Source organism: Silene latifolia, chromosome X (assembly GCF_048544455.1).
Source record: "Silene latifolia isolate original U9 population chromosome X, ASM4854445v1, whole genome shotgun sequence".
Taxonomy (NCBI): Eukaryota; Viridiplantae; Streptophyta; class Magnoliopsida; order Caryophyllales; family Caryophyllaceae; genus Silene; species Silene latifolia.
In genome coordinates, this window is record NC_133537.1 from 39,195,016 (window position 1) to 39,208,913 (window position 13,898).

Below are 13,898 nucleotides of genomic sequence, written 5' to 3' on the forward strand. Positions count from 1 at the left end.
ATGGCACATGTCTCGCTCTTCTACTATGGGGTATACTCCTGCTAGGCCCCTGATGAGATTGGCTAGACAAGAGGTCACTGAAGGAGCTTATAGTGTGCACAAATTTGGACAGCATACATTCATGGAAGCCTTAAATAATTCTTCTACACCCAAGGAAGGAATTGGGACAAGTGGTAGTGTTCCTCACATGGTGGTGAAGAATGCATAGTCTTGGCTTTTGGAATTTTAGGGGACTAAACAATCCAACCAAGCAAAAACATGTCAAGTGGTTTATGCATAGAAACAATGTTGGCTTGTTTGGTCTCCTTGAGACAAAGGTGAAAACCTTGTCTCCAAATAGTTTAAATGGGATTCTTATGGACTGATGGAGTATTTATACTAATAATAGATGGCACAAGGGAGGGAGAATTTGAGTGGTATGGAATCCTAGCATCTACCATGTGAATTTCCAGGATTATTCCTCTCAGTGCATTAATATGAGAGTCATAGAAGTAGCAACTAATACAAAATTCTGTGTTTCTATGGTATATGCTGTTAATGATCTCAAGGGTAGGCATGAGCTATGGGATCAACTAACTACTTTTGCCACACATGTAACTGAACCATGGTTGGTGTGTGGGGATTTTAATTGTGTTCTGTCCTATGCTGAGAGGTTAAGGAGCAGTACTAGTGATCAAGAGATTGATGAGTTTCAAAATTGTATTTCCAAGTGTGGGGTGATTGACTGTCCAACTATGGAGTCTTTTTTACTTGGAATAATAAACGGGATATAAGGACAAAAGTTTATAGCAGATTAGATAGAGCCCTTATTAATGAAGAATGGAGTAAGGGTATGCCTGATATATATTCTCATTTCTTGCCAGAGGAGACTTTTGACCACACTCCTTGTATTCTGAAAAGCTCTGGTCAGTGTGGCACACAAAGTAAGCCATTCAAATATTTCAATATGTGGGGGAAGGCAGCTTCCTATCTCCCTTTGCTATCTAGATGGTGGGACCAACATATTCAGGGTACCAAAATGTATAAAGTTGTGCAGAAACTTAAGTCTTTAAAGCATCAGTTCAGGAGATATAATAAGGATTATTTTTCTGATATTGAGAACAATACTGGGATAGCTCTGAAAAATTTGGAGAATATTCAATCTCAAATTGCTGCCAACCCTGGTAAGATCTTCAGGATGAAGAAAGAACAGGCTGCCACTGCTGAATACAGGGAACTTCATGGGGCTTGTACACAATTTTTGAGCCAGAAAGCTAAGGCAGCTTGGATTAAGGATGGGGACTGTAACTGTAATACCCCGTATTTTATACAATCAATTAAACGGATATTATTATATATTAGTTATTATACATTTTATATTACTAATTAAGTCGGGTTAATTGCTGAGTCGATAATTACGTTAGATTATTTTACTTAACTCGCGTTGTATCGATCTAAGTTAATTGAGACGGGTTTATAGGGAATTCGAAATGTGAGCTAACCCATTTGCCCTCGACCCATTTGAGTTTACCCAATAACAGGTTCAGCCCAATTAACCCTAAACCCTAACCCTAATTATAACCTAAACACTACAACCCTTCCCTCACCCGCCTCCCTCACGCCTCCCTCTTTCATCAGCTCCAAACTTCAACCTTCACGCAATTCGAGAGAGAGAGAGAGAGTGTGTGTTCTTGTGTGCGACAGCAGGGAAGAACTAGGGGCTATTGTCGACGACCGTGGGCGGCCCTGGTGGCAGCTGTGGCGGTAGGAAAGGTAAGAGTTCAACCCTTCTCCTCTGTTTTTGCTTTTATGTCGGGTTGTTGGTGGCTTTTGCGTGTCTTAGGGAGGTGATAAGGGTGGTTGGAGTAGGGGTAATGGTAATGGGTGGTTGGAGTCGCCCCTATTGGTGGTGGATAGGTGGGTTTTAGGCGGTGGAAATGGCGGCAGGAGGTGTTGTCGACAGGGGTAGTCAAACGGGTTTACATACGGGTTTTCAGGCGGGTTTAGATGGGTAGGTTCGTGTCTGTTATGTTTAATTGATGTGTCAAAAGTGTGTGTTAACTGTGTTCGAAATGCGTGACGTCCGTATGTACGATATACAATACCCTTCTGATGTTTGAGTACGGGAGCGAACTTCGGGACGAAGTTTATTTTAAGGGGGGAAGACTGTAATACCCCGTATTTTATACAATCAATTAAACGGATATTATTATATATTAGTTATTATACATTTTATATTACTAATTAAGTCGGGTTAATTGCTGAGTCGATAATTACGTTAGATTATTTTACTTAACTCGCGTTGTATCGATCTAAGTTAATTGAGACGGGTTTATAGGGAATTCGAAATGTGAGCTAACCCATTTGCCCTCGACCCATTTGAGTTTACCCAATAACAGGTTCAGCCCAATTAACCCTAAACCCGAACCCTAATTATAACCTAAACACTACAACCCTTCCCTCACCCGCCTCCCTCACGCCTCCCTCTTTCATCAGCTCCAAACTTCAACCTTCACGCAATTCGAGAGAGAGAGAGAGAGTGTGTGGTTCTTGACGGTGAGCGAGGAAGAACTAGGGGCTATTGTCGACGACCGTGGGCGGCCCTGGTGGCAGCTGTGGCGGTAGGAAAGGTAAGAGTTCAACCCTTCTCCTCTGTTTTCGCTTTTATGTCGGGTTGTTGGTGGCTGTTGCGTGTCTTAGGGAGGTGATAAGGGTGGTTGGAGTAGGGGTAATGGTAATGGGTGGTTGGAGTCGCCCTATTGGTGGTGGTTAGGTGGGTTTTAGGCGGTGGAAATGGCGGCAGGAGGTGTTATCGACAGGGGTAGTCAAACGGGTTTACATACGGGTTTTCAGGCGGGTTTAGATGGGTAGGTTTGGGGTGGCGCCACCGTGGACTTGGGGGAGGTCGAAACGGCGGTGCCACTGTGACTGTGAGCGTGGCTAGACGGTGAGCAGAGTGGTGGTGGTAGGATGGAGTATTGTTGATGACGGTGGTGGCTATGGGGCTGCAAAGGAGGGGCTGTTGGTGGCGGCAACCCCTGCTAGGCGGGGTTGGAAGCTCTGGTTCGACTCGCCGACGGCAGTCGACCAGGTGGGGCTTGGTTGTTGGTGGTGGGGTCGAAGTTGGGAGCAGGTGAGGTGGTTGTCGTGGTGGTTCAGGCGGTGCGTGAAGGGTGGGGGTGAGAGTAAAGGCGCGTGTTGTGTAGTCGTTATTGATTCGTTTTCTTTATTATTCAAGTTATCGTATTTAGTAGTTAATTTAACTTCCGAGTTATTTAAATAATTAGAGACGGGTTGTTGAGTTGTTCAATGTTTGATACGGGTTTTTCGTAATCGTATAATTCATTTAATCTTTTATTTATCATATTAGTTATTCAATTTAATTCCCGAGTCAGTTAAATAATTCAAGTCGGGTTTTGAGTCGGGTTTGTTAAAATGGAAAAGCTACTATATCGGGAAAGTCCATTTTAGGAAGTTCTACTTTTAGTAACTTCTATTTTAGGAACGGGAATAGTTAAGTAATTGTTTATCATTTAATTATCTTTCGGAGGGCTTAATTGTTGTGGAATATTCTTTGGACACCCGACTATTTGACTGGCTAAAGATCGAGGTAGGGAAATACACTTGACTTATTATCGTTGTTGTTGAATTGTGTTGACTTGTTTGTGTTTCATATGACCAAACGTGAACGTTGACTTGATTCGTGGTTGTTGACTTTAGTTTTGAATTAATATACTGGAAGGTGATTGACTGAATTGATCGTATTGAGTATATTATCACAACATTTGGTAACTGGCATGATTTTATGATTGATCAGTTCAATGATATATATATTGTGTTGCATTAATTTCTTTTGAGCATTCATATGCATTGGAGATGGAGGACATTGTGGTGATGTGGTGTGGTGAAGATGATGTTGTGATAAGGCCCAGGCGGGTTCTGCAGGACTTGCCCTGGTGTCCTGTTCGTGAGTGGCAGATCGGCTACGGTCGATATATATAGTCTACTGGGGATCGGGATCGGGTATGGTCAAGGCGTTCGGGTTATGAGTTATGAGATATGAGTTGAGATGGAGATGGAGGTGACGGAGGAGCATGCATATCATATTTTGTTGTTTCATTGTTTTCCCTACTCAACCTCGTGGTTGACCCTGTGTATTCGTGAACACCTGTGATGACCCAAATATTGGCGAGCAGACTTGACAGGTTTAAGAGATAGAACGGGAGCTTGGTGGGCGTGAGACACTGGATCGGAAGACTTAGTAGCTAGATCATCATCTAGAAGGCTTTCACTTTTATTTATGTTAGTTCTTTGTAATTTGACGTAAAAGTGGTTTTGTAATAATTAAGTTAAAAATAATTATGTAATTTGCCTTGGAGTTTAATTTGTTATTCACTACCTCGGGAAACCAAGATGGTAACAGTCCGGTTTATTAGGGAATGTCTTGCTAGAGGCTCCTTTATAAATCGGGGTGTTACAAAGTGGTATCAGAGCGAACGATCCTCAGGCCTAAACCAATGAACCCAATGAACGTAGGATGTGGCTAAATAAAATGTACCCCTGGGAATAAACTGTTAGGAGCTCACAGTGCGGTTAAGAAGGCGCCCTTAATGCGTGCTCTTTTGCCGTCTCAGTTTTGAACCAGGTAACCCGAGAGAAATCGAGTGAATGGGGTAGTTAGAAGGAAAACCTTGGATATAATCGAGTGGTTGTACACCTTAAGACCTATATATTCTAACCACTCTGCAGGACAACATTACGGTAAGTATTTTGTATGAATGATGACGTGATCATATGATGTTGTGGAGATGAGAAATAAATTTTCGTGTTCAGGTTGATAATCAATGAAGTGTTGTATTGTGGTAATCGTGAGCGTAGAAATAATTGCGAATTGATGATATTTATCTGGATGGATATTGAATGACGTGTTGATAGTGCTATTATGTCTAATGATATGCGGTTATGTGATCCCGAAGCCATGCTAGTATAGTATTGTGATAGTAATGAGAAACACTATTGAATTACATGTTTTAGTCATAGCAATCGTGATTTAGAGGTAAGGAGTAGATCGAGATGCGAAGGGATTCTATGGGGTAGATGTTACGAAGTACACAGTGTGAGATTTAAGTTAGGATGGGTTAGTATCGATAGTATGGTTGTAAGAGTTTGGAACATAGAAAATGAATGACTTAGAGCTGAAACTCGTTTTGTTTGATGTTACTCTTTAATTGACCTTACTGCCATTTCTTTTCTGTCTATTGCCTATGGATGAAAATTTTATGAGAGATAGCCTCGTGAGTTAGTATTCATTTGGCGTTGATTTCATGCTTATAGGATATACGGATTATGAGTAATAAATATTTTAGTGGGCTATGGTCGGGAAGTTCCTGTGCAGTGATGTTTTGACAAACGATTTTGTAAAAATCCTCATTTAAATTGTGTTAATAATTTTTGCATAATTCCAACTCCATCGATCTGAAGATTCGCATACGTTTTCAAATTGATAAGCCACGAAAATTCTTGATGTCTCTATATTAAATGGTAAGTTTTGCAAACTGACCCAAGTTTCGGACCAATTGCTGTCACATACTTGTTGGACCAACAAAGTTGTAAAATTCCTTAAAAATGGAATTCTTGTGCTTTAGACCTAATTCTTTTTCCCCTGTGTTTTTAACTCTCCGTATTTTATAAAAGTAATATGAATCAAGATTTAATCGAACGGTTATTTGATCGTGGTCTTTGGAAGTTACTACATGAATCATGACTTGTAAAATGTGCGTTCTATGTTGAGTTTTCATACAATTGTTTGGTTATTTCTTGAGCCTTACTAATGTGACCTTATAATGTTTTTTTATATCATGATAGTAGCACACAGGTTCAGTAGTTATGTATCTTAACAAGTGATAAAATTAAAATTTAGTTGATAACATTGTTGGCATGATAGTATGAGTGAAATTGAATAGCGTAATTTGATTCTTAATCGAGGGTGAATTATTTTATACGAGTCCAGTTGTTTTCATATTTTATATATGTTTGGCATGTCGTAATATCTCTGGTGTGTTCATCATATTTGCATAGTGGTCAGATATATATAAATATAAAACTACATTGTCATATCTTGGTAAAGTTGATGGCGTTAAATGATAATTTGATTGCTCTAATATACTCGCACGAATATTTATAATAATTATGTTTAAATGTTTACACATGGATGGTAGTAATGATTATGTCTAAATGTTCACACATGTAGGATGTCATCTGAGTTCTAATGTCTTTCATGTGAGTTGTGTGCCTATAGTTATACTTATTACTTTCATTGCATTAAATTATTTCAGTTGAACCTAAACCTATAACATGATAATAAACAGTGTTGTTATTCCTTATTGAATATGTTCGTTATTATATTGTCATAAAATGCTAAAGTGATTCTTGCAATTGTATGGGCGTGATATAGAGGAAACTGTTTGATGTAGCATAACATTTGGCATATCTACATTCTCGAGTCATTACTATCAATTATATTCTAATAAAGATTGTTTATGATAATTATGTTGACAATTATAATGGGACAACCCTTTGATGATTCACATGATATGCATTGGTTTAAATGATAGTCGTTATAGTTACGTTTAATTGAGCCTACGAGTTGCCTAATTATTCAAATCGTGCAAATCAGAGAAGTTGTTCAAGTTGCTAATCTTTTATCATAGCTAGTGTTCTACAAAGTATATGATGGCAAAAGTATATGTTTAAGCTAATTATACGATATCTTTTGTTTTGCTGAAAATGAGTTATACTCAGTTGCTGGACACAATTGAATGATATGGTTGCTAAAATGTTAAACACATGTGTGATATGGAAGTAATGTTGTTGTTGTCATAGATCATATGTTGTTACTTTTATTGGGAAATATGTTTTCAGAATTGATATCGTGCAAACAATTTTGATAATTTAAAATATGAATTATGAGTATGTTGTTGATTGCTTAAATTCATCGACCTAATTCGTGACCTAAACCAGTGAGTGAGTAAATGGTTGTACGGACATGTCAATAAGATCCTGTGATTGTGATGGATAGTAGTGGTAGATCTATTTTCTGTGATATGTTTACAAATGTGAGAAGTTTCTTAAATTGTTTTGTTGATTTTACTCTCGCTCATTCATGGTCTATAATTGATCATCAAATTTGTTTAGTTGTGAAACCGTGTAAACCTTGGTTCCTTTCTTGTTGTTCTTTTAGTTTGATGTGGTGTTTTTAAGTTAAGCATGAGCTAAGTAATAAATGTTACTTGTTGACAATCAGTTAATTCCATAATAAAACCTTGTTTCGACTTTAATGTTAATGCGCAATCTCTTATTATGTGTTCTTTCCTGTTACATGTGGTTGACAGTGATTTTGTTGCATATGTATATGAAAGTTGAAAAGAGGTTACGAGGACGTAACCATGTTTCTAGTTGGGTAGGATTGTAAAATCTTAAGGTTTATGTTGCACTTGTTTGTAGATTGTAGTTTTAATCAAGTTGATGTTTCGTTGTGGGGTACCCATGCAAATGAATTCTATATGTTTTGTTCCTACTTCTGTTAGTTGGTTGATGTGTTAAAGGAGAGTGTAGTTAAACTATTGATATTGAGATTGAGATTGGCCACTAGTATTGAGTTGTGGGGCCTTTGAGCCGAGTTATATTTACGGGAGTTATGTTTACGGTCCAGTGTGACCATGGTTATTGAGTTATTTTGAGTTTGGAATCGAAATTGAGATGGAAAGATGACGGTGTTCTCAGGTGGTTATTTAGTTGTTATACATTTGTGTTCTCAGGTAGTTATAGCTGTAGTTAGTTGGGTTAAGTGAAGATGAGTTAAACTTCGGGACGAAGTTTATTTTTTAGGAAGGCAGAATGTAACATTTCGTGTCTGTTATGTTTAATTGATGTGTCAAAATTGTGTGTTAACTGTGTTAGAAATGCGTGACGTCCGTATGTACGATATACAATACCCTTCTGATGTTTGAGTACGGGAGCGAACTTCGGGATGAAGTTCATTTTAAGGGGGGAAGACTGTAATACCCCGTATTTTATACAATCAATTAAACGGATATTATTATATATTAGTTATTATACATTTTATATTACTAATTAAGTCGGGTTAATTGCTGAGTCGATAATTACGTTAGATTATTTTACTTAACTCGCGTTGTATCGATCTAAGTTAATTGAGACGGGTTTATAGGGAATTCGAAATGTGAGCTAACCCATTTGCCCTCGACCCATTTGAGTTTACCCAATAACAGGTTCAGCCCAATTAACCCTAAACCCTAACCCTAATTATAACCTAAACACTACAACCCTTCCCTCACCCGCCTCCCTCACGCCTCCCTCTTTCATCAGCTCCAAAATTCAACCTTCACGCAATTCGAGAGAGAGAGAGAGTGTGTGGTTGCTTGTGCGCAATGAGGGAAGAACTAGGGGCTATTGTCGACGACCAGTGGGCGCCCTGGTGGCATTTGTGGTGGTAGGAAAGGTAAGAGTTCAACCCTTCTCCTCTGTTTTCGCTTTTATGTCGGGTTGTTGGTGGTCATTGCGTGTCTTAGGGAGGTGATAAGGGTGGTTGGAGTAGGGGTAATGGTAATGGGTGGTTGGAGTCGCCTCTATTGGTGGTGGTTAGGTGGGTTTTAGGCGGTGGAAATGGCGGCAGGAGGTGTTGTCGACGGGGGGGTAGTCAAACGGGTTTACATACGGGTTTTCGGGCGGGTTTAGATGGGTAGGTTTGGGTGGCGCCACCGTGGACTTGGGGGAGGTCGAAGCAGCGATGCCACCTGTGATCGTGAGCGTGGCTAGACGGTGAGCAGAGTGGTGGTGGTAGGATGGAGTATTGTTGATGACGGTGGTGGCTATGGGGCTGCAAAGGAGGGGCTGTTGGTGGCGGCAACCCCTGCTAGGCGGGGTTGGCAGCTCTGGTTCGACTCGCCGTGGCGATCGACCAGTGGGGCTTGGTTGTTGGTGGTGGGGTCGAAGTGGGAGAGAGTGCGGTGGTTGTCGTGGTGGTTCGGGCGGTGCGTGAAGGGTGGGGGTGAGAGTAAAGGCACGTGTTGTGTAGTCGTTATTGATTCGTTTTCTTTATTATTCAAGTTATCGTATTTAGTAGTTAATTTAATTTCCGAGTTATTTAAATAATTAGAGACGGGTTGTTGAGTTGTTCAATGTTTGATTCGGGTTTTTCGTAATCGTATAATTCGTTTAATCTTTTATTTATCATATTAGTTATTCAATTTAATTCCCGAGTCAGTTAAATAATTCAAGTCGGGTTTGTTAAAATGGAAAAACTACTTTATCGGGAAAGTCCATTTTAGGAAGTTCTATTTTTAGTAACTTCTATTTTAGGAACGGGAATAGTTAAGTAATTGTTTATCATTTAATTATCTTTCAGAGGGCGAATTGTTGTGGAATATTACTGGACACCCGACTATTTGACTGCAGTACTGAGGTAGGGAAATACACTTGACTTATTATCGTTGTTGTTGAATTGTGTTGACTTGTTTGTGTTTCATATGACCAAACTGTGAACGTTGACTTGATTCGTGGTTGTTGACTTACGTTATGATTCATATACTGGAAGGTGATTGACTGAATTGATCGTATTGAGTATATTATCACAACATTTGGTAACTGGCATGATTTTATGATTGATCAGTTCAATGATATATATATTGTGTTGCATTAATTTCTTTTGAGCATTCATATGCATTGGAGATGGAGGACATTGTGGTGATGTGGTGTGGTGAAGATGATGTTGTGATAAGGCCCAGGCGGGTTCTGCAGGACTTGCCCTGGTGTCCTCAGCTGCGAGCTGGCAGATCGGCTACGGTCGATATATATAGTCTACCGGGGATCGGTATGGCTGGGCGTTCCGGGTTATGAGTTATGAGATATGAGTTGAGATGGAGATGGAGGTGACGGAGGAGCATGCATATCATATTTTGTTGTTTCATTGTTTTCCCTACTCAACCTCGTGGTTGACCCTGTGTATTCGTGAACACCTGTGATGACCCAAATATTGGCGAGCAGACTTGACAGGTTTAAGAGATAGAACGGGAGCTTGGTGGGCGTGAGACACTGGATCGGAAGACTTAGTAGCTAGATCATCATCTAGAAGACTTTCACTTTTATTTATGTTAGTTCTTTGTAATTTGACGTAAAAGAGGTTTTGTAATAATTAAGTTAAAAATAATTATGTAATTTGCCTTGGAGTTTAATTTGTTATTCACTACCTCGGGAAACCGAGATGGTAACAGTCCGGTTTATTAGGGAATGTCTTGCTAGAGGCTCCTTTATAAATCGGTGTGTTACAGTAACACCAAATACTTTCATGGAGTCATCAAGAGAAAATTTATGAGAAATCAAGTCCTTTCCATAAAAAATATGAATGGTGATTTATGTGAGGACCCTCAGAGTATTTAAGATGCTTTTTTAGATTACTATAAAGATTTGCTGGGGATTGAGGTAGTTACTGAACATGTGAATGCTCACATTATCAGGACAGGAAAGACTTGCACTGATGCACATTGAGGAATTATGATGCAACCTGTGACTGCTCTGGAAATTAAGCAGGCCATCTTTTCTATTCCTAAGCATAAAGCTCCTGGACCTGATGGATACTTCAGTGCCTTCTTCAAGGATTCCTGGAGCATTATTGGGGATGAGGTGTGTGCAGCAGTTCTAGCTGTTTTTAAAACTGGAAAACTTCTTAAGCAGTTAAATGCTACTATCTTGACTTTAATACCTAAGTGCAAAATGCCTACTCATGTTACTCAGTATAGACCAATTGCCTGTTGTAATGTCTTATACAAGAGTATTTCCAAGATTATTTGCACTAGGTTAGCTGGAGTGTTGCCTGATTTGATAAGTTTAAATCAAGGAGGGTTCATTAAAGGTAGAAGTATCATTGAAAACATCTTGGTGTGTCAAGATATTGTGAGGCTCTACAATAGACAAGCTTGTACACCTAGATGTATGTTTAAAATGGACTTAATGAAGGCCCATGATTTAGTTAGTTGGCAGTTCTTGGGTGAGATTCTTGAGGCTTTTCATTTCCCTCCTTTCTTTAGAAGATTAGTGATGGAGTGTGTTAGTAGTGCTACCTTCTCAGTTGCTATAAATGGAGATACTTTTGGATTCTTTCCTGGGAGAAGAGGATTAAGGCAAGGGGATCCAATGTCTCCTCTTTTGTTCACATTGTGTATGGAGTATTTGAGTAGAATACTCAAGTGTGCTACTGAGAAGCTCAAATTTACTTATCATCCTATGTTAAACAACTGAAATTAACTCACTTGATGTTTGTGGATGATCTTTTGTTGTTCTGTAAAGGAGATGTCAACTCTATAATGGTATTGCTGAGAGCCTATTCTTCCTTCTCTGCTGCTTATGGACTTAAAATGAATTCACGGAAATCTTGTGCCTATTTTAATGGTGTAAGGAGTAGACTTAAGGAAGAAATTTTGAATGTGTCTGGTTTCCAGGAAGACACATTACCATTCAAATATTTGGGAGTTCCAGTTACTGCAGGTAGGTTGAAAAAGAAGGATTGTGCAGTTCGAATTGATAAGATTGTTGAGAGGATCAGAAGTTTGGGAGCTAAACACCTCTCCTATGCTGGTAGACTGGTATTAGTTAGTTATGTCCTGTCCACCTTACATAACTATTGGGCAGCAATGTTTGTGTTGCCTAAAGGAGTTCTGGATAGAGTTGATGCAATATGCAGGAATTATTTATAGGAGGGGAGTACTGTTCACAACAAATCACCATTAATTGCTTGGTCTAAGGTCTGTGTGCCTAAGAAAGAGGGTGGTTTAGGGCTCAAACAAAGTTAGAAGTGGAATATTGCTTTGATAGGTAAGTTAGTCTGGTGGATAGCAACTAAGCCAGATAAGCTTTGGGTGCAGTGGATCCATCATGTCTATTTAAAAAATATCTCCTAGCAAAATTATAGTCCCCCTCCTGATATCAGCTGGTACTGGAGGAAAATCTGTCAGGTTCGTGATCATTTGGCAGTGGGTTTTGTTGATAATGTCTGGAGTATTAGTGAGGATGGCTACTCAGTTCAAAGTTGCTACAATTGGGTTCGAGACAAGCAAGCTGATGTCATTTGGAGTAAGGCTATATGGAGTCAACTGGTTGTCCCTAAGCATTCCTTTATAGCCTGGCTCATTGCTCATAATGCCTTAATGCTGAAGAATCGATTGTTTCAGTATGGAGTTGCTACTGATAGTTTGTGCTGCATCTGTCATTCACAGACAGAAGATTTAAGTCATCTGTTCCATGAATGTTCTTTCAGTAAGCAGGTCCTGCAAGAGCTTGGGAAGTGGTTGTGCTCTGATTTTACTCATGCTCATACGTTTGTCAAGATTGCAAGTTGAAGATGGAGTAAAATCAAGAAAGAAGTGTGTACTGCTGCAGTTATGGCTACTTGGTATCTTATTTGGCAACAAAGAAATGAGGCCAGGTTGTTTAGTCGAGTCATGAGGCCTGTCCTTGTAATAAAGAATGTGCAACAGGCCATTAGAATACGTTTTGTTCATTATCAAGCAAAGACTGTCTCTAGTAGAGATAGAACTTGGTTGGTGAGGGTGCAATTCCTGTCTAATTAGCACCTAGAAATTGTATTGTTGGAAAATGTATGATGTAATTTGCGGTTTATTAATGAAAAGCTTACCCTTTAGCAAAAAAGAAAAAACACAAAGCTAATTATTTAAATTTTTTAATTCTCTCAATTTTTTGGTCACGAAACTAATAATGGTGATTTATAGTTTTGTTTTATATGTCGTATGTATTAAGTCATTCTAAAATATTAGTTTCAATAAAAGATTTTGAATTTATAGTTTTATTTTTTAGAGTTAGGTGAAAATAAGATAATTTGAATTTGATGAAATGATTAAATATAATTAAAAAGATAATATAACTTATTGAAATAAAAATGTAATTATTAGTTTCCTTCTTTAGTGAATGCACATACTTGTAGTTACCTTCGTTATTTAAAAAGATGTTTTTTCGAGGAAAAAATGTGAGAATTCTTATTCTTTTAGAAGATAGAGGATTATACGGAATATTACCTTTGTTCCATTATTTTGTTTACTTTTTGTTCTTTATGAAATGTATTATAATCAAATGTAAGAAAATGATTGGGACAAAAGAAGTAAATAAATAATGTATGGGGATTAGATCTATTATTACTAAAAAAAGGTCGTCGACATTTTGTAACGAATCGTCGACGTGTTTTTAAAAACGACCAACACTACCTTTAACACACTCTCTCAACTTTATTCTCTCCCAAAATCAACTTAAACTAACAAATTTTGAAAGAAAAAAATACAACATTTTCGAGATCGAAATCAATATCGGACGCCCAATCATCGGTAAATTAACAACTCAGAAATTAAATCGCTAAATTAAAGATGAAATCCACCATCTTACACCGGGCAAAAGGACTTTAAAGATCACAATCAATACTCTACTCACTAATTGCTATGAATATGTAAAAGCAAAAAGTCAGTCTTCAACGTCATAGATGAAATCAAAGATGAAAACTACCATTTTTTTTTTACAAAATTTCAACGTTACTAACTACCATCAACGTCCACCTTTAACGTCTTACCTGCCATCAAACGTTGAACATCAACGTTCCATCCTCCATCAAACGCTAAGTACGTCCCAAGAACTAAAAAAAAAACGGTGATGCAAGGGTACGGTGGGATGTTGAATTCAAACATTGTCAAGGGGGTGGGACGTTGAACACCAACATTCGTTGTGAGAGTGATGTTAATGTTCAACGTTGGTGGTGGGAAGGGACGTTGAACACCAATGTATGGCCAGCATACCAACCCATGTTTTCTCAAAAATATAGTTTCTGACCAGCAACTTTCTCGTCC

At 38.6% G+C, this 13,898-nt stretch overlaps 2 protein-coding genes across 2 annotated transcripts; both read left to right on the forward strand.

The window, feature by feature from the left end:
* Positions 1-476: 476 nt before the first annotated feature.
* LOC141617219 (uncharacterized) lies at positions 477-10,542 on the forward strand. The gene is made up of 3 exons (XM_074434403.1): positions 477-699; positions 783-1,283; positions 10,448-10,542. Exons 1-3 carry the CDS (start codon positions 477-479, stop codon positions 10,540-10,542), a joined length of 819 nt encoding a protein of 272 aa, XP_074290504.1.
* An 815-nt stretch (positions 10,543-11,357) lies between these two features.
* On the forward strand, positions 11,358-12,389 carry LOC141617220 (uncharacterized). The gene is made up of 2 exons (XM_074434405.1): positions 11,358-11,636; positions 11,952-12,389. Exons 1-2 carry the CDS (start codon positions 11,358-11,360, stop codon positions 12,387-12,389), a joined length of 717 nt encoding a protein of 238 aa, XP_074290506.1.
* Positions 12,390-13,898: the final 1,509 nt, after the last annotated feature.